The 21,988-nt window shown below is 38.4% G+C and overlaps 1 protein-coding gene across 1 annotated transcript in view; it reads right to left on the reverse strand.

Moving 5' to 3' along the window:
* Positions 1–21,988, reverse strand: part of Rg (rugose) — a 317,709-nt gene that overhangs the window by 287,629 nt on the left and 8,092 nt on the right. The window contains exon 2 of the mRNA XM_064039352.1: positions 15,036–15,696. Within this exon, the coding sequence (XP_063895422.1) occupies positions 15,036–15,254 (219 nt within the window). The 5' untranslated portion in view covers positions 15,255–15,696. The remainder of the gene's footprint in view (positions 1–15,035; positions 15,697–21,988) is intronic.

A 21,988-nucleotide genomic window follows, 5' to 3' on the forward strand; every position in this document is an offset into this window, starting at 1 on the left:
ACGAGACGTATGTATCTGGAATGCTGGTCCTTTGTCGACACACTCGTAATTCGATCAGCCTTGTGAACTACAAAATGAGTTTCTGAGTATCTTTCTTTCTTCTTTCTATCCATGCCTACATAACAATTTACAACTAATCAGACAAGTTACGTCTACAAGAAGTAGCATTGACAATGTATTATGTATCTAGTAAATTTGAGTGTGATTATCACATAAAGCTAAAGTTTTTCTTGTTTGAGGCTTTCCTTTGGCATACCAAGGAATTTTACCATAGTACATCTTTGAGATATTTGTCGTTATGCCCAAAGATAAAATTATCAATAAAATATATTCACGTGTAATGAATCAATCTTTTCCAATAAACTTTTAAAGGATTTTAGAGTACAGAGCCAAACAAGATAAAATAATTGTTTGAACGAACCTGTTTAAGAGTTACGAAGAAATCCAAACTAACATGGAACTAAATAAAGGATAAGAAATATAAATGTATTGCTCTGGTTCATTGCTAGGCGGTGCACGCGGGTACCAGGGTAGCATGGAACAGCAGAGCGCAATTACTGCGAACAATGGGACAAACATTTGTAAACAGTATAAATGGAGGCGGAAGCACGGTTCTAATGTCACCTATTTATTTACTTCGGCGCCTCGAGGCGCCCCCGCGACGCCGACGCCAGCGCCGCTCCGATTTCCCATGGGCCATTATTAATACTACCATTTGAAATGGATTTATTTTCAATATAATAGGGAATGCAACATGTGGCACCGACCTTTGTGGCATATGGTAATGGAAGATACATTCCCATTGAAAGATTAGCAAAAGCGTTCATACTTCATGTTTTGCCATGGGTGTCGGCCAAGGAAACAAGCTATTTACTCCATATAACGTTTGAAAGAACTCAAAATAGTAGCAATTTGAAACTGTTGGCGATACCTACATAGTAACTGAACATTAAGAAAAAACACTAACAGAATAATTATAAATTTATTTAGCTGTAAATAAGATCCCACCAAAAACATTAAATGTAAAAAAAGCCAATCCTCTACGCAATTCCTCCACCGTAAAAAGTTTTGAGATCGCATAGAAGCCAAGTCCTGTTCAACTTTATTTGTAATAATAGATCAATATTTTGTGACCATATCAATAGTTTCGTTCACTTTACAATAATATTGACTTGGTCATGAGCACAATAAACTACAAATATAATACAGCATATCTTGGAGAGGTGAAAGTCAATCATGAAGTTTAATATCACAGAATTAAATACTTTTAGTTTTTTCAATTGCTACTAAATGACCGACAGTCAGTGTCATCCAAAATCATGATCTCAAATTCCAATCAGTCCAATCGTAAAATCATGTCCATATAGAATGTATCAATTCAATGGTATTTACACATTATTTCAGGGAGCGACTATTAACTTGTGCTCATGGCCAAGACAATATTATTGTAATGTGAACAAAACTATTGATATAGTCACAAAATATTGATTTATTATTACAAATAAAGTTGAACAGGACTTGGCTTCTATGCGATCTCAAAACTTTTTACGGTGGAGGAATTGCGTAGAGGATTGGCTTTTTTTACATTTAATGTTTTTGGTGGGATCTAATTTATTTTTTGTAGGTCTCCTTCTTCTCTAAGTATATAACAAATTAAATTAACTTACATGCAACTAACTAAATATATAACAAACTAAATATGTAGACCTAAACTAGCACGTAAACAACATTTTTTTAAAATAAAATAAACAATTTCGAAATTGTCGATTTTTTTAATCGAATATCTTTTAGAATAAAAGAGATTTATTTCAGAGGTAGATGGCGCTATCACATGAAATTGTTTTTTTTTTTAACTAAAAACCGTAGCGCGATTTAGACCAGGACAACGCCATCTATCGAGCGAGCATGCAGTATTTATCGCACTGCATTGACCTTTTCACCGCCACGCCATATCGGTATTCCCATGCCCTGTACGCCAAGCCCGAAAATCTTAATTAAATATCTACTAAAAAATACATAATATATTTACATATTTGTATTTTTCTGCGACCTGTTTTTTGTCGAGTATAGCCGTCGTTGGCGCACAGGGCACGCTTGCTCATGTCGGCTATAGCCGACATTGGCGTTCAAAAGGTTAATATGAAAGATTTTATCATTATTCATTTTATTTTAACCTAGCTTTTTTATTCATTTGTATGTATATTTAATACATAATAACAATATACCACACTACGTAACAATAAAACAAATAGTAACATTTTGTACATAAATAAATAACAAAGTTATCAATGCAGTCAAAATTCATACACAATGTTCTTGAAAAACCGCAAATATAAATTTGTTTCCTATTTTTTTATTAAGTTTTAAGGTTTTTATAATTTTCCCTTTATATGTAGCCAATAACCTATCTTGGTGCCAAATTTGAAGGTTCTAAGTTTGCTAGAAGTACCTTAGACTTTTGATGATCGGTCAGTGAGTGAGTCAGTGACAAAATGGTGTAACTTTGATCGCTCATAACTCGTAAACTATTTATTCAAAGGACATTGTCCAATTTTGGCCTAAGAACCGATGTGAATATAAATTATACTATAATTTTTATTTATTTTTATATTGTTTAAAACATATTTTAGTATTCCACGGACACTTCAAATAAATAAATTCCAAATAAAAAGTAGGGTCACAATTATTGATGCCTTATAATATGTTTCCGTCAGCCAGTGCTGCCAGTTTCGGAAGATTTCGCGATTTCGGTAAATACGGATCGAATTGAGAACCTCCTTTCCGAAATCGGTTTTAAAATTAGTTGGTAACACTTTATTCATTTAAATACCTAAACTGACTAGCTAGAAAAAAACTAGTATTCTATATTTTTTTAAGCGAAATCGCGATTTTCTAGCATGGCATTCGAATATTAAGCCCCCAGTACACATTGGCCTGTGTTGGGCCAACCTTTGCGATGCACAAATGTAGTGCCACGATCAAATAGTGTTAACACATTGGAGCATGGCTCATTGCTGCCTGGCAAACCACTTGCGATGGACGTCGAAGTAATTAAGGCTGCGGCTATTTATCTGTACACTATCTACTATATATATTTATATTATACTACACTACTATATTTACTACTATATTCATTTTTACACGCAACACAAAAGTTTACTATTCTCAGCGGTCGGTGACGAACTAAATATTGGCCGAATGTGTAAACACCACACGGCAAGCTGGGCCACGATTCCTTTGATGTGTGCCCAAAAAACCGACAACTCGCCGAATGCGCGCCAACCTTGACAAATGTCCACCAACATGCACCAATACCCCGTGTACACATTGGTGATGGCGTGTATTGGCCACGCTTGGGCCAATGTGTACTGGGGGCTTTATACTTTCGTAATTGGCAACACTGGTGTACTTCAGTCAGTTTGCTAGTAGTCAGTTTGATTAGAATATAATTATGTCAATGGTTTGATTGCTTTGCAACTATCGTTTCTTTTGTGATTTTCTATGCGTTTCATGATTTTATTCTAACAACTTTGGCTTGATTACGGACTCCGACTAGATTGCGTACTTGGTAGACTCGGCTGTGTGTAAAGGAAAATGATTTTCCTGGCATTTTCGGATATTGCTCTGTCTTTGATCGAATTTAGTTGTATTATAATTACAACAATGGATGCAGAATATAGTTTATATTGTGTAAATTGTGGATCTGCTGGAGGTTCTTTGGTATTAGAAAACGAAGAAATACTTCGTTGCATACAACAATGGATAAGCTGGGCGAGATACCAAAGTTCAATTGAACCCCCTGCTCAGTTCTTAGATAATATATTATTGAGAAATATTGATGATTAAAAACCTTTAATTGAATATAAATATTGTTTTTATTGCACATCCTCGAAAACCTCTTTCATTGTTATTGGTAAACCTTACTTTAACTGTTAAATTATTTTGTGTGGTAATGACATTTTTAGTATGGTCTGTCTGTGCCTTCTTGGTTCCGGACGTTCAGTGCCTTCAGTGCCTTCTTGGACCGCGGGTTATATTAAGAAACGTAACGTTGAAAGCAAAAGCGTTTAGGTAGTTGCTTTTCATAAAAATTCTAAGCATTTATGAAAACTAGCCACACGCCCCGTCTTCGCACGGTGGCAATGTAAAACCTTAGTGTAAACCTTCCTCTTGACCTACTCTATCTATTAAAAAAAATCGCACCCAAATCCATTGCGTCATTTTAAAGATCTAAGCATTCATAGGGACAGACAGAAAATGCAACTTTGTAAAATGATAATTGTCAAAGAATTATCTTAAACTTGACTAGGTAGTATCTCTTTTCCTAGTATCTAGTAGAGTAGTCTTTTCCTAGATCTAGAAGAGAACATATAGAGCTGTACATAGTATTGTTGATATTTTGTATAGTGTAGTTTGATAATACTACTCTGATATTTCACGCAAGCTTGGTTATTTTTTATTTATAACCTCAAAATATTAACTTTTTTCGTAATTATTTTAGTTTCCTGAAGTGTCCGTTCGTAAAAACTTATTTCATAGGATTCCATATAATTTGAAGAGTTTATAGAAGTCACTTTCCATTCGAACGGTTCTTAGGCAGAACATGTATGGAGCCGGAACAATGTCCTTTCTTGTAATTTTGGGACTGAGCTTGTTCTAATACTTACTCTTGGTCATCGAAAACCTAAACTCCTAGCTTTGTTCACATGGAAGATACAGGGGGCTGAAATAGCCGCGAAACGCTTCGAGAAAAGATGGTACGGCCGTGCCCGCTTTGCTCGAGTCTTGGCTGGGGCACTGCCGTGCCCTCAGATAACTAAGTTCCCGAGAAGTTGATCTGTAGAAACCGCCCGGAGCACAAGCTCGCTGTCGAGTAGATATAAAATCGTCAAATCACTCGAATGCCTTTTGGAAGTAACAACAATTTGTTTGACATTTGATCCGACAGAGCCGGCTCGCTTTTCTAATAGCTCTTCGACGGAAAAATATAATCCTTAATTACTTTCCTGTAGTGTATGGGGAGATTTACGAAAATCCGTAATGAAAAATATACGATTTGCTCACAGAACATGGCGATGGTATCGAATTGTAATATCATTTTAAGCAATGTTATGTAAAGATATGTTTGTCTTACACACTAGAGCGAAAAGTAAAATAACATTAATTTAAATAGCAGGACTATTCGCTTAAAAAAATATTCTCAAACCATCTATCTCTTCATATTTCACCAGCAAAATTCAGGTAAATCAGTTGAGTCAACATTCTTATAATGCTCAAGGTATTCAGTCGTACTAAAACAATATAATAATTGATTAAACTATGATGGAAATATTCAGCGAAGATTCCAGCGGCGCTCGCCGACGGCGGCGCTCAACTTGCCGACAACTAGTTAACATTCCTAGAATAACAATAAAGTGCGCGAATACCTCGTCATAACACAACTGTGGGATGAAGAGTCCTCTCCCCTCCTCCGTCCCCCCCCCCACCCCGCCGCCTCACCTCTGCGATAATATTTGTTTACTCCAGTCTGGACTGGAAACAGCTCCCTAATTGTGTTAGCTACTAGGATTTTTGACTATCCTAGTTATTTAGACGGTTTTAATTAATTCAATTTGTTATTGGAAGCTTGTTATAAAGGTCGGCTATAATTGTCAATGGTTAATTATTTTGAACTTTATTATACCGGGAACGCAAACAAATACTGTCACTAGGGAAAGATAGCTAAAGCCATTTTCCTGAATTAAACTATTTTATTAACGACGTAGCCTATAATTCAGACAAAATGTTCAGTCCAAAACGAGAGCAGCGTACTAGATAGATGGCGAGTTCAGCTGACAAAGTAAACCGCCCGCGGCACAATCGTGCTGTAGTTGAATTCCATGTTCCGCCATATTTAGCCAACAACATAAATTGGGTCACCACCTAAAATAGTGCAAACTAATTTAAAGTACGTGCATATATTTTAGCATAAATTAACAACATTTAAGGAAAATTCGCTATGAATAAAATGAAGAGACCTCTCATAACAATAACGTGTACGTGACGTGTTTACGGTCCGTCAGAGCAATTACCTAAAACGCTGGATATAGAGCTCGAGCGAAAGGGTTGGAAGTAATGGGAAATGAAAAGAAAACACCGGAGATAGTCGCAAGTGGGTGTGCTAATGGAGGGCAACCCTTTTGTCGCTCACACAAAGAGTAGGCAGTGGGCGCGAGTGGCCGGCGACACAGCGACACCACTGGACAGCCTCACCGGTACCTACTATTGAGTAATTACTCGTTAATCATGGATATTTTCATTCGCATTAATTACGATAAATCTAAAGTTAACCGTTATTTCGACTTCCCCCGATCACCCTTTCCTTTGTGACGTCAGAGAAAACTCACAAAGTACGTGCACAATTAGCCGTCATTTGGTGATTACATTACTTTACAAAGTTTCCATAAAATTTCCCTAAATCACGATCTTGAGTGTTATTTTAAAATATTATCGGCTCCAAGTTGCTTAATATTTTGGTTCATTTCTGATAATTCTTAAGTTGGGAACACGGGGTACTGTCGCTTCCGGCAGTCGCTACCCCTCTCCCCGCCACCCTAGACACAATGTTTTATTCATAATCTAAGTAAGAACTCCCAAAACACCGATTTGGCCGGAGTCCATTAAAATCCTGTTGGAGTGAATTTAAATATCGCTGAGCCTGTGTCATCCGCTCGCGACGAGGACGCGGCGTCGTAGGTGCGATACCAGGCGATTGGCTTCTTACTTATACATTTTTTTGGAACTAAATTGGAATTGCTAATTTGCTCGACATTGATTCTATCACAAGAATAATCGTATTAATCTCTAGCATCACCTTCCAGGAAACTGCAGACACATTTATATCTAAAGCGTTTAAGACGGCTTCAATAAAACTTCAAAATTTTCAATTATATAACCCCATCAAGAACTTTCGTCCGTCGTTATCTTCTATGGCGTTGTAACTTGCTGGTGTATAACCAGCGTTAAATGGTAATTTGAACAACCCTTATTACGGCACCATTAAGATATCAAAAATAAATTCTTGTTTCAATTAAAGCCCATTGAGAGACTTTACCATGACAGGCTTTTTACAGCGCCATTTCTTACTCGAGACGTTAAACATGGCGGCTCTCGTTAAATATGTACCAAGGAATCATGAAGAGAGTGGAAACGGCACCATTAAGATATCAAAAATAAATTCTTGTTTCAATTAAAGCCCATTGAGAGACTTTACCATGACAGGCTTTTTACAGCGCCATTTCTTACTCGAGACGTTAAACATGGCGGCTCTCGTTAAATATGTACCAAGGAATCATGAAGAGAGTGGAACAATGAATTAATATTCAAGTATTCTACCGTACGGAGCACCCTCATTTGGAATAATATAAAATATGAGGCAACAACAACTCCAAACCATAATTACTTGTAGGTCTCATCGCGTTCTTAATGAATTCTTAATGAGTGCTACTTATTGTTTAGACATTATGTATTTTGGTACGAATTCTGAATTCGCTTGTAGGTAAAGTTATGAAAAGTTTTTTGTTTGTATTTAGTCATTATATTTGAAGTCCCTACAAAATATAATAACTTACATAACTGAAATGGTTGTAGAGTGACGCAATAAGTGTGGTATCATTAGATCTAAATTAAAAAAAAAACTTCCATGCTAAGTGAAAAGCGGGAGTCTGCCGTAAATTAATGAACCGGCGTCCGCAGTGGCAACTTTGTCGATAAATCAACTAACTTCACTCGTATCTCATGCTGTGTTACTGCTGCCTAAATATTCAGATGTATTTGTGTCCCGGCCCTAAACAAACAAATTCCAGGGGCTAGGATATACTGCTGCGAGTAACCTTTAATGGCTTGTAAATAAGATATCTTCTTTCTGTAAGCATGGTGGGCGTCAGCAATTTGTTCGCTATCGTAACATAAAGACTCTACTTCGTCTTTCTGGAACCCTAATACATTAATGTAATGGTGAGATCGTTTAGCACGTTACCACTTAGCCTTATTTAATCGAGCCTGTTCCATTACACATCGATAACATGTGTTTTTCCTACTTCAAAGATATCCATGCCTGCTAGGAATAAACCTTAACTATTTCTTGGTCTTATAACATGGTACAACATCACGTACATACTTCAGACTGAAACTATGTAATGCATGAAATCTCATAAAAAAAGGTTATTTTATTTATTGATAAGCTTCAGAGTAAACACGAGAGCACAGGCGCGATTTGGCTCCCACAAATATTTTAGTGCAATACGGGTGAAAGCAAACATAAATATTATTCCATACGGAGAAGTACATAATAGCATTCGTATTAGAAGAAGCTCTCGTGGAATTGTGTTCGGATGTGTGTCACGTAATAATATGCTTTTAATCTTTCACGATGTTGTACATCACATAACATGGGGCTCGCGATCTCCGACAAACTTCATACGAGGGGATTTTCGTGCCCTTTGACTGTTGATTTGAGAGGAATGCGCCACTAACTCATATTACCCACTCCTGATGCTGAATTTATTTATTCAGCTTATCGGTGTACATTCATTAGAAGAGAATTGATTTGGGGAAATGTTATTTTCTTTTGCACACAAGTTAATATCTATTAAACCATTTGCACTTTGTATAGACTGTATTTTGTGCCTGAACGCCTGTCAAACTAAGATTGCCGATGTAGGAGAATCGCAGATGGCAATGCTACGGCTGAGATGTCGAAGACCACAGCAAAGACGTTTGGCCAGAGTTATGGTCGCTGCACACAGCGGGCGGGGCGCGACGGGACGGGACGGCGACGCGACGCTGAGCAGTTGTAATGTACTAGATATTACGGAGGCCGCCACACAGACCCGTCCCGCTCGGCGCGACGCGACGCGACGATCTAATACATTGTGTCACGTCGCCGTCCCGTCCCGCCGCGCCGCGCCCGCTGTGTGCAGAGACCATTAATCACCGTGGCACAAATTTAACGATCACAAGAAAAAAACATAGGTACATGAGTAAAGAGATACACAGTATTGCCTGCACGTACATGCCGCAATTTTCTCTCACATTTTCCCTGATTTATAATATTTTTCTTCGAATACAAAACACATGGCTGTCTGAAGTATGCATTATGAAAATATACCGCCAACCGTAGCATGATGGAGTAAGGTATTCTGTAATTTAAAGAAAATTACGAATATATATTTTGTGACGTTATAGAAGAATTGGCGCAACATTATATAGGTAATTATATAGGTATTTCAATTCATGGAAACGTGGCCTGAATATAAATACACAATAACTTTGCCTGAATTTTCATTGGAAAATGATGTTATTTATGAATCTTTGTGGCATGAGGATTTTCAGGATTTTAAAGCAAATGAAAAGTGTTCACAACACAGGTGTAGGCGCGACAGGCGACTGATGTCACAGGTTTTTGTTCGAGTCGTCGTCCAACACGGAAACAAGCTGTCATTCAACAAAGCATTTGATCCGGTGGTGCGCAGTACGTTTTTGATACGGATATTTGTCCGGCCTCACCGTCCAAACGTCCGTTTGAAAAATCAAACGCTGCAGGAAATTTCACAAGTCCGACAAGTTTAAGCAAACTGTGATGCGGGGATTTTACAACATTTTATCCAGCAGGGTTTAAATGTAATTTGTAGTGGCAACTGACAAAGAACTACACAAAGAATTCCCGCTGTTCAAATGCAGTAGAAAATGTCAGAACGTTGAGCGCGTACCAGGTGAGCAGAAACTTAAAATGCTTAACTCAATGATGGTTTCACGGTAACTTGCTCAACAACCTCTTTGCACATTTTAATATCTTGGCTATTCGTCTTTATTCTGCACTTTTTTCGATTCCTTGTCTTGTATAAATGTTAATGTTCTGAATATTTTTATCTCCAATCAGTACAACGTTTTATCGATTTATAAAATGGTTAATTTTTAAACTAATATAAATAAATACTATTGGTGTAAAAATAATCAAATATTGTGTTGAATTGCTACCTATAATTATATCTTTGAAATTCCAATTATGTATAAGTCCTTGTCGTGATATCAAAATAATTTTGCTAAGTCATGACTTAGAAATCGTGCAAAATGTCAGCATAGTGGAGAGTTCGGTGCTTTTCTTTGAATGAATTCAGTTTGCAACGCGCTACTCATGAATAACGCAATAGAACAACGTGTAGAATTCACATTCACCGATTTCCTTTACACCGAATATCTGAGTACCTACATAGGTAATAAGTAGTGTTAGATATGAATCCTCCTTGCTACCAACCTGGCCTGACCAGGCTGGCATAGAAGAAGAAGTTATGACGGATAGAAAGATGACGGACGTTGAAGATGTCACATCGTGATCTTATAATTAATTATCGATATTGTATTTGCTATTCAAAGTTGGCTTCTGCTAAATCCTTTGTAAGAAATAAACCTTACCAGGTTAAATGTTTATAGACGTGTGTTATTCATTTTCAAGTACCACTTCTGATCTGACCTCTAAGATCAGAAGTGGGATTCGCCACGCGTTCTTTACCGTTTCGTTTGCCGTCTAAATTCAGTAATTATTTGTTCTGTTATTGAAACTACATCTCAACCGTAAATAAGTTTTATTTCTTACACTCGAGAGTAGTCTGAAGAAAAAGTATGAACTAGTTATAGTTCCGATACCGCTGCGATTCTATGAATGATCCTCATGTGCTGTGAAGCAACCACGATATAACCGACAGCACATTGGAAGCCACAACATCAACATTATGGCAAAGAACTGGTCGAAGTCTTGACTAGAAATTGCGAGAGAGGAAAAGTGACAGCTGCTGTGTCTTGTTTGTAAAACAAAAAGCGATCGAATGCTGGAGATACTGAGGATAGCCCACCAGCTGGAACAGCCTCAGTTCGATCTTACGAAGATTCCTTTCAGCAGCAGATTTGTGTTTTAGAGTGAACCTCTTCTCTTGGATTTCTTTTTCAGGATGTGTAAAGCACTGAAGCTCGAAGACAGTGGCCCTGAAAAGCCATGTTGAAGTTTTACAACTTGCACATAATAAATTTATGATCAATATTTTATGATTTGAACAGTTTTGGATTATGAATTTTGCAGATAGGGCTGAAACTTTTCAACTTATCATAGTACGAGGTATAAGTATGTCTGGCGTTGAGAAGGAAGGAAGAAGCGCTGTATCGTGTCGCTACCTTTTATCACGCTTTTAGAAAATGATTTCAACATAAAGGCCTAAAACTGCCAACTGTTAAAACTAATTGAATATTCTGTGCGATGCATGATTTGCTGTACTAAAAATTGTGTTGAAAGAAGAGTATCGGTGTTGTTTTCATTATTCTTGGATACATTTTAAGAAATAATGGGAAATAATTTCTACTTATATAACAAGGCCGCTTGTAGCTACAAAAAATATCACCGGTTTCCATGGTGACATATCAAAGTTGTTATCCAGTTATTGTTTTTTTATGTTTCATGTGGTACATTTGTTTTATAGCGAGAATAGTATCTAATACGTGAGCTGGGAACATGTATCCTGTCTGTCGAGTGGAGCAGATCATCAACATATCGCGAGGTCGCTCGTGCGTTTCGTGTGGAAGGAACCTCTACTCCTGTCTCGCTGTGGTGTCACATAATGTGACTCCCTGCTGTTATCATAAAGCGCAAAGGCCTAGCGCTGTTTGCAGAGATATTACAAGAAGCATGGAGTGATAATGCCTGGTGAGATCAATCCAGTTCTTATGTATCCCATCATGACCTTTTACCATTATTTTATAAAAGATGATTAAAACTGCATACGTGTCAATTTTAACCGTTGATCACTTATGTTTGTTGGCACATGATTAGTCATGATGATATTTTGGAGATTAACTGGATCACTATTTTGATTTTGTGTGTCAAAGTTATAATTAAGTCATGGATTTATTTCTTTGGAAACTTAGATCCTTCAAATGAATGGTCAGCAGTGGCCGAGCGAAATGTGACCTCCTTGGCTTTCTTTGAGAGCTGCAAGGCAATTTGTCAATGACAAGGACTTTGAGGACGTTCGAATGTACATGAGTCTTTGTGTGCGTGCCATGAAAGGGTGCATGAATATTGATGTGTTGATCTAATTGACCTACTTTCAATGACTGATTTTGACCTTGACTGTAATTTTAGCTTGGAAATGGTCTTTTCCTTGATTTTGACTTTGACATACTGATGGTACTAGTTGTCTAGACCACTTTGAGAGAACATACGACGGTATGGGTCTCTGTTCCACGTCTTCATAGTATGCTACCTATAGCTTAAATGCGTGCCTATGCTATGAGCGTGTGTAATGACAAGCAAACTGGGAGCCTCTGTCACCGAGAACATACAACGGCATGGGTCTCTGTTTCACGTCGTCATAGTATGCAACCTATAGCCTAAATGCGTGCCTATGCTATGAATGCGTGAAATGACATGCAACATTTTTTTTTGTTACCCTTCCTTTTCTCCTGCTGCAGATTTATACCTACACAAAAACGACTACTACGAGTAACAACAAATTACTTATACCTTGCTTAACATGTTTCAGATCATGAGCAACATCTCGGTGATCAGCTTATGGGTAGTTGATCTGATGCTGAAGAGTCGAATAATACTGCCGGCGAGGACGCCGCAGGGTCAGGAACGGCCGTGTTAGATATGAATCCTCCTTGCTACCAACCTGGCCTGACCAGGCTGGCATAGAAGAAGAAGTTATGACGGATAGAAAGATGACGGACGTTGAAGATGTCACATCGTGATCTTATAATTAATTATCGATATTGTATTTGCTATTCAAAGTTGGCTTCTGCTAAATCCTTTGTAAGAAATAAACCTTACCAGGTTAAATGTTTATAGACGTGTGTTATTCATTTTCAAGTACCACTTCTGATCTGACCTCTAAGAGTAGATATCTTCGAAGCCTTAAAAATGGTCGCATCATTACCTTTGAGACAGAAAGATATTGCTTATCGTATCCCAAGCTAATATTCCGTACTCTAGCATTGCATTGAAAAGCCTCGGCACAAAGGGAGACCTCCTAATGTAATAAAATAATCCAATACCAACCAGAGCTGTGTATAGCTCGTATAGTGAGTGCCGAAAGATAACTTGTTCGGTGTATAGATGTATGGATTGTATCGTAGTTAGTAACGTTATGATTGCGAAGCACATTGTGCTCACACGTGATCGGCGACATCAACGGATGTAATTAGCGAAGCCGACGTGTCCGCCCGCCTGCGCTTGACACCGTGTGTTTATTATGTCAAATGTATTATTTGTTGTAGTATATATGTTATGGACCAAGTGATAAATTGGGCAGTATACATAATGCCCGGTCATTATGAATAATGCCCAATATGAGAGTGCAGTTTGATAATAATTATTCAGACAATCAAATTGACCGGGCACTATACATATTGCCCGTGACTTTTTGGGCAAAGTAATACAAACATATTTAATTTCATTTTTTTATTGTTATTGACATTTAACTTAAAATAAACTAAATATAACACATCCCATATCAATTGACAGAGCATAGAAGTAAGTTTGCAACTTGCAGCAAGCATGGCTTCTGTCACGGCTCCGGCGCTGCGGGGCTCCGGCGGTCCCATGCGAGCTTATCGTCGCAGATAGTTTTCACGCTCACCACCGCAGCTTCGGCTTGCTGGCCGGCTCCGCCGGCCAGCCTCAGTCGCGGCGGCAAGCGCTGAAACTACCTGCGCCTCAGCTCGCAGGCCGCCTCGCCCCTCCATGCCCACGCGGTTTTGAATTGCACTCTAGGAGTAGGGCAGACAAGACTACGTGGAGTCGGTTTTGCAGCGATTCGTTTTCGTCACTAAGTTTAGTTTTTAATACAATGTTTTGAATCCAAATTAAATTCTACCATAAAAAAAAACGAGCCAAGAAAAATTAGACCGAGTTAGTAAATTAGATGTCCAATTTAATAATTTTGTGGCTAGACTTATAATTTCCCATTAAAATAGAACATATAATTTAAAACAATAATCATAAAATATGTAGCAAGTAACAGGATTTATTTATTAGAACAACTGCCACCCTCGCACCGCATAAAATATAGCTTTATTATCAAATTGCCCAACTATCATGTAGCAATATAATAATGCCCGTGCAATGTGATAAATAATGAAGTTAAGATAGTTATTATCACTTGGCCCGATAAAGCTAGACATTATTCATAATGCTCGGGCATTATAAATAATGCCCGAATTAATCACATGGTCCATAACATATACAACAATTCTACTAAAACAAAGAATCACTTTAAACCTTACGCGGACAGTACACACGTTATAAACACTTCCAATTTTAATCACAGTTCAGGGATGAAGTCACCCCCTTTTTCATTTTACTCCTCGAAGACGAACAGAATTTTGCTTTAGGTGCTTATTATTTTATCAAGCATTGTCAGCGTTAGTCTAGTCGACGTCCGTTATCTCCGCAGCCAGCGACACTCGGTTAAAAACACGAGTTAAAAATATACAAGCAGCGTATTATCCCAAAAACAATATTATCTAAATAGGCGGAGTTAATGCCTCGGGTAATTTCTTCGTTCATTAATAACTGACAAAGTTGCCGCCTCTGCTAAGCTCCTTGTCTCGCGTACTCGCCGGCCGCGCTCCGGTCAAATTCAACTCCATTCTAGTAAACTTAAAGCTCTAGGTCGGGAGGCTGTGTAAGCGTATAATCCTCTCCCCGAGCCATTTTCTTAGGAATACGTAAAATTAATACCTTATATGGTTTGAAATCGCTTTCAATTATAACCCGACCGTGTGTCACCTTCAGCTTCACACAACAACCAACTCATTACGATTCACAAAGCAAGCGTTATCCAATAATCTACCTTTTCCCATTACGGAACATAAGCAATATTTTTAGTTAATTTAACATTTTCTCAAAAAGTAAAATGAAATCAGAATAAATAAATTGTTCGAAACACTTGTCGTGTCTTTGTTGTAATGTCCCTATATCTTGTGGAGGCAGGTCAGTAACTTACCGAGAAAGCCTTGAGGAAGACGAGGCACTGAATGATTCCCTCCATGGTGTCGCCGGTGAGGCAGAAGGTGCCGGTGAGGTGGCGGCCCTTCTTGTCGCCGATGGCGGGCGCGGCGGCCAGGCTGGCGTGCACCAGCGCGCCGCGCGGCCGGGCGTCGCGCGTGGCCCCCAGCACGCCCGGCAGCGGAGCGCCTTCCATCAGCCGAGCCAGCGGGTCCATGCCCGCCTGTCTACCACACCATCGCACTGCCCCAGCACGACCACCACTTATTTCTTATATCAACTATTTCACTGTATGCTTTACTTTGCTTTTCAAACGCAACGCAAGCAGCCTACAATGGCTTTGTAATTATTTTACTTCATATTAAACATGAACGAACTGAGTAAAGTACCAGGCGATCAGCGCTGCACAAGAGGCAGTTCAGGGGCGCGTGATGACGTCAATGCGCGACGACACCGACATGACGGAGGGCGTGAGGGCGCGCGTGGCGCTGCACAGGCTCTTGCACTCCTCGCACTGACACTTCTGGTGCTCCGGGTTCCAGCACTCACTATTTAACAGTAACGTTACGAACGTGTAGATCAACACTGCCATTCCAACTATTATATATACTTCCATGCTGCACTTACACTTTTTGGCACACTATTTGGCACGTGATTACCTGCCGATATACATGTAATTATGACGTAAATTGTGGTGTTACTTTGAAACATCCGTGGTGTTTGCCGGCCGCATTTATTTATGTATGTTTGGGAATTAAGTGTAGTGAAACGGAATATTTTAATAAAATCGAATTCAGGGTTGCTCATTTATCATTTTAACGGCATTTATAGGAAACAAACGGCGTGCGGCGTCCAGCCAGCGTTTATGTGCGCGCCGATGATTTACATAGGACGCGTGGCGCCGCCGGTTAAATACAATCATACAGAACATCCCTGGCTGCTTTGCATATAAAAACTGCTCAAAACATTTAACAAACGAATTACACAACAAACGCGTTTTTAAATTGATAAAACAATGTAGAGCAATTTATGTTCAAATATTTTCTATTATTGCATTACAGCTATTCAAAATTTACTTTTACAAAAGCTCTTTGAAATTAACGACACTTCAGCAAATACATGTTCATTGTAGCGTCAAATACACCAATTATTGCGTGGTTAGTATTTGTACCAATTATTTGTAGTTGAGTATTTGGCAAACAAAATCAATTGTTTTTCATCGAGAGCAGCAAACGTTTGAGCAATAATTATGATAGAGATGTAAGGCGCATGCGAGATGTGCGCACAACAACAAACTCATTGGCGACTGATTGGGCTCATTGTGAGACGCGATCGCGGATTTTATCTCGTCACGTGCCGACGCTCAATCACCTCGTATTCAATCGCACGACACACCCGCGTACCTACTCACTATTGTGTTATATATTAGCCGAAGCCGCGGCCTGGACCATTTCTCAAAATATATTTCGGAAAATTCGACGTGACACAATTTTCAAGTTTTGTTGACACAGCTACGTTTTAGTTATTTCAGCGGGTTGAACCAGTCGCTTTAAGAAATAATATTATTCGAGGCTACGCTGAATAATCGTTACATTATTTGGAACATTGCTATAAAATCTAAAGCTAACCTCTAACAAGCAATTACCGCTGATAGTTTACTTGTACACACATAAATAATTAAATTGTTGGCCTTCATCATTTATTTTTATAACCAGTGAACCAAAATTATCTGTTAATTGGATACAACTAACTGTTATATTTTCTCAGTAATTAAACAGGCTGTTAACATAGCTATTTATAGCACGTTATTTTGACTAAATTCGCTATCAGCAGTGCCATTTGTAACTTAACAAGATACTTCAATTCGATGCCATGATATTACATATGAAACTAACTGTTTCCTTTTCTATGTGAAGCTAAAAATCATTTTATATAACCACTAGCTTTCCGCCCGCGGCTTCGCCCGCGTGGAATTCGGTTATATTGCGATATAAATCACAACTATAAGAAAACTTCTCATTACCACGGAAAAATCTAAGAAGCGCGATGTAACGCATGTTTATATTCGTTTGCAATACATTACTTTGTTTTAAACGACACACAGCGCCATCTACAATCCATCCATCAAGCAAACAATATCATATAACATAACTTTACGTCTGCAAAATTTCAAAGCAATCGGTTCAGTAGTTACGGCGTGAAAGCGGAACAAACAAACAAACCAACCAACAAACAAACAAACTCACTTTCCGATTTATAATATTATATAGTAAGGATCCCACTTAAAATTCCATACACAACAAAAGGCGAAATTCAAAAGACCCCCTCTTTTATAACAAACTAATTCAATAAGTTTCTCAGAAGAATGTTAGACTGGCACATGGGTACTAGGGCCGCAGATCGTGCGAGGAGTAGGTAACAAGTGACGGCGGGACAGGTGCACACGGCTAATGAGCGCGCCACACGTGCCCACGTGGGCCATTCATCCGCCTCGCTCCCTCACCTGCACACGCTTATTGTCGCCCTGGTGACACGGGCCGCGTGCTAGCTCTATATTACTTTCACAATTCACTATTAGCGTGTATTAACTTTCCTTTTGAATATATTGGGATATGAAAGAATATTAACCTAATTGAGTAAACTTTTGCTCCTTTTAAACGTGGAAAATGGACTAGACACAGTTAACTTAACTGCTCTTTAACCTCGACTTTATCGTTACGAATTCAAGGGGCTCTCAAGACAGTTGAATCTTAAAGTTATTAGATCACTTCCAGTGAATCCCGATATAATGCTACTATGATAAATAGATGGATTAGCCATTCATTTGCTTACATTAATTAATTTATATAATGTATAGTTAATTAATCGTGAGGGTTGAACAAAGTCTTTAAAATATATAAAACAGTAGCGCGAGTAATCTCGGAAGCGCGACCTCAAAGCGTTCATGACAGTATTAACAAGGCGCTGGATCTTTCATCTCTTTAGATAAATATTTCTTCTATAAGATTTAAGGCCGTTTAATCTTGTAATGTAAGCCTTTACAAATTTAACTTTACCCAAACTTTGACACGAGTAAGGTCAAGTGCTGTTTACTTTTTGAATTTCATCGTCCACGCCGGAATAATATTTACGCTCAGCAACATTTGCACAACCAACTTAGTTTGTGGATACAGCTGGGCTCCCAGGCGAGCTACCACGAGTCACGACTTACAACAACATAAGCAGAATACAATTTAACTTAAACCCGGTAATAAAAAGCTCAGACAATAGGCTCCAAGGAATTTCCCTTAATCACCCTGTGCCGGATCTCATCCGACAATCTTTGCAAATCGTGCAATTACGAAATTTCAATCAAACATCTTAGTGTGCCTTATGGATGTGGTAAATCCGACTCTGTTATAGTACAATAGGATCGAGTTTGGTCTGCAGTGTCAACAAAGGGCAGGTCGTCCGAGTTAAGCGCGTTAAGTTGGGGTACTTTATGAGTACAACGTTAATGTGGTGTAAGCCGCGCCACTGTCATGTAGATTAGTTGTAATGCTGGGCTGTAGGTACTCGGCGTACATCGATGTGATAAATGGCATTCGTTTTGTGCGAGACGAGCGATCCGTCATGGCGGCTTTGTCTCCACCATTAAGTATTTATCGCACACGCCTGCGGCCGCCGCGCTCTTAACCTACAAACGCCGGCTGTACGACACGTTGCCGTTCAATAAAATATGTATAACTAATACTCTCCGGATGGCGAATATTGTTACACGGCTGAATAATGAATTGCAGGTCAAAAATGTGAGCGCAATTCAGCTTAAAGTACTAAGGCTTAAAGTTTATATAAAAGAACTGCATATTTTCTTAGTTCAACATGTAACGTGTCGTTATTTGAAACGAAAATTAAAATGTAAAAAAATATTTGTACGAAAAATTAATTCAACCTATAAAATCAATGTAGTAAAATGGTTCTGCAAAGCACTTGATTTTTAATTGTAGTGTAATATCTACAAAAGCAACTGAACGATAAACATGTTTTCATTATTAGAATATTAAAATGTAAGTCATGAAGGAGGTGTTAACGCGCTGTTCACTGAGTCATTGCGTTTATGCAGGGTGCTCTCGGGGCGCGCGAATGTGCATTAAAAGCATAATGGTAAGCTCGCGTAAAACTCAAGTGATCGTAAAACGATATCATTTGCCTTGATAATGCTAACGACGCCGACCGGGCGGGGGCCTGCCTGCAGGCTCGTGCGCTTCACAAACAAACACAACTCGTCATTAATATTTTCGCGGGATCGTGTCGATTCTTGGAACCGTGGAAGCGCAAATGATCGTACTGTATGCTTGCCGTGTGTTTACCGGATATTCAGACTGAAAACGCAAGCCAATAAAACATAGTGTTGGTTATGTCGAGTAAACTAACAATAAATGAACCCGATTTTTATTATGGTGTTGCCAAAAATACCGCAGAATCATGATGGGATATAAAACCTAGCAAATTCAACTTACAGTTTCTTCAGTGAGACAATATAATGGGGGAAAACAAACGGCGGCCATGAGATAAAATAACAAAGACAAACAAACATGGTGGTCCTAAACAAACGGCGGGTCGGGGGCGCGTGACGCGGCGCCTGCGTCAACATCAACACTGCCATTGTGCCACGCCGAATTAACTGTATTATGTCTTCAAGAATACCGACCAAATATATCACGAACGCTGACTGACATACATTGCCCCCAACGAAAACATTCCGATCAAACGTTATCCACAAATAGTGGACAAATATCATGACGAAGAATTTATACCAGGAGGGTATAAGCTCATAGAGGCGCGAGGTGAAACAAACTTTCATTAGCTTTCCAAAGTATGAAGATCTCCAAAGTATGAAGTAGCCAGAGCAGTCGTTGACCTAATTGGTAGTGAAAGTTTTAGATGATACTTGACTAAAACACTATAAAAAGCAAAAAATAACTTTTAACACTACGTAAACTAAATTTTGTCGTGTCGGAGGACCGCTCTAATTCATTACTTTAGATACGTGTTTTTTTTTTTAACGAATGTTGTAATTAGGTAGGTATCATTTGATTTATGTAAGTATATATGAAGGTAAAAAGCGGTCCCCCGACACGTCAAAATTTAGTTTACGTAGTGTTAAAAGTTATTTTTTGCTTTTTATAGTGTTTAGCGTTTTTAACCTTTTGTCATAATTATTGCGTACTTTTTTTGGGTCGGGGGTTTTTTTAAATTTATAATTTAATTTTATTTCATGCTTTTTAAAGGAGCTCCTTAATTTTTCCTTCTTTCATTTAATTTATTTTATCTTAAGATGGGGTCGCTATATGCGATCTTGGCCAAAGGAAGCTGTTTAACAATCCTCATGACAAACTGGCTCTGGGAGAATTTCACAGATTGAGAAACAATAAAGATTAACGTTTGGACATTCTAGATTTTCAGCAAAAATATAAATCGGTTTATCCGTTTTGTTCCGGCATTCCAGGGTTTCATCCGCCACATCCCATTTCCAGCATCAGGTTCTCGTCAATAAGAAACATGAAGAGAACTCGTCAAGACAAATTCAACGAGCCCAAACTCGATGGGTTTACTAAGAGGCAGTTCAGGGTTACGTCTCCTACCTTCGTGCCCTAACAGCAGACCAGCTCAGTGGTTCCAAAAGACATTAGTGTTTCAAATTTCAGATCCCACATGTACTTGCAAGTAAACTGAGCGTGTAACATTCCTATCACATCTAGCAAACGAGCTGATGACCTTGAAGACCTGAACCGATTTCCACCAAACATAGCTAAGAACACTCCTGACTGACATACCTTTTAAACAAAAAAATCCGCATTACAATCGGATCATCCGTTTGGGAGCTACGATGCCACATACACACACACACACACACACACACACACACAGACACGTCAAACTTATAACACCCCGTCGTTTTTGCGTCGGGGGTTAAAAATGCCAGTTATCCAGTCGGACAATCAAATCCTTAATTTCTACTTTTTTAAACTAAGAAACGCTCGTCACTAAAGTTTATTATCAGGCGACTACGAACTAAAACCGTTTTTTTTTATATATTTTCATCTTAACGTTATATCACTCTAAGTACATCATTTATCCAGGGTTAGAAGAATCCATTCAGTTTACCGCTGTATTTCTAAAATCTCTTGAAAAAGAAAGTGTTTTGGACAATGGTTGGCTCGTTGAAATAATCAGCAGAAGCATAGCAACAAGAAAAATACTGAAATAACGACATCGTTTGCTATAACAGTGTCGCAAGTCTTTAAGAAATACCAACTTTTGAACTTTCGCAATGAAAGTGTCGCATTAAGTTAAGGGCTTAGTCCTCACAAAAACTTTATACTAAGCCAATTCATTCATTTAGGAGTTAAGTATGTATTAAGATAAGAAGATGAGACGCCAAACATTTAGAATGAAACATTTTCATATACATATTTTTTATAAGATTTATATAAAAACTGAAAAGCTACATCGACCCAGTAAATTAATGATTCTTTGAATACTTCTCTATCCCAAGAAGAAACTATGAAATTGAATATAAAATATCTGTTTACTACTCTAAAAACTATCTTACATCAAAAACTTCGGACAAAATCCAAGTCGGGAGCTGTAACTTAATCCCTAGTGGAATGGTGTAATCTCTCAAGTATGATTCCTTTCAAGTTGAAAGCAAAATTTTACTTTTTAAGCCTTCAGTGAGCTCGGGATATCGGATCCTACCTGATCAGTAAATCATTATACTTCGAAATATCCACAGTAACTTTGTTCTAGGATTCTGAATTTAATACACTTTCGTGTGAACAATGTTTGTGCGAATTTTTGTTATGAAACTTTCACTGCTATTCAATGCCCATCAATTTGTCTAAGAGCCCTTACCCCAGTGGTAATTATACAAATAATTCTTAAAGCAATTATCCTCAACATACCCAA

The sequence above is a fragment of the Helicoverpa armigera genome, chromosome 19, assembly GCF_030705265.1.
Source record: "Helicoverpa armigera isolate CAAS_96S chromosome 19, ASM3070526v1, whole genome shotgun sequence".
NCBI lineage: Eukaryota > Metazoa > Arthropoda > Insecta > Lepidoptera > Noctuidae > Helicoverpa > Helicoverpa armigera.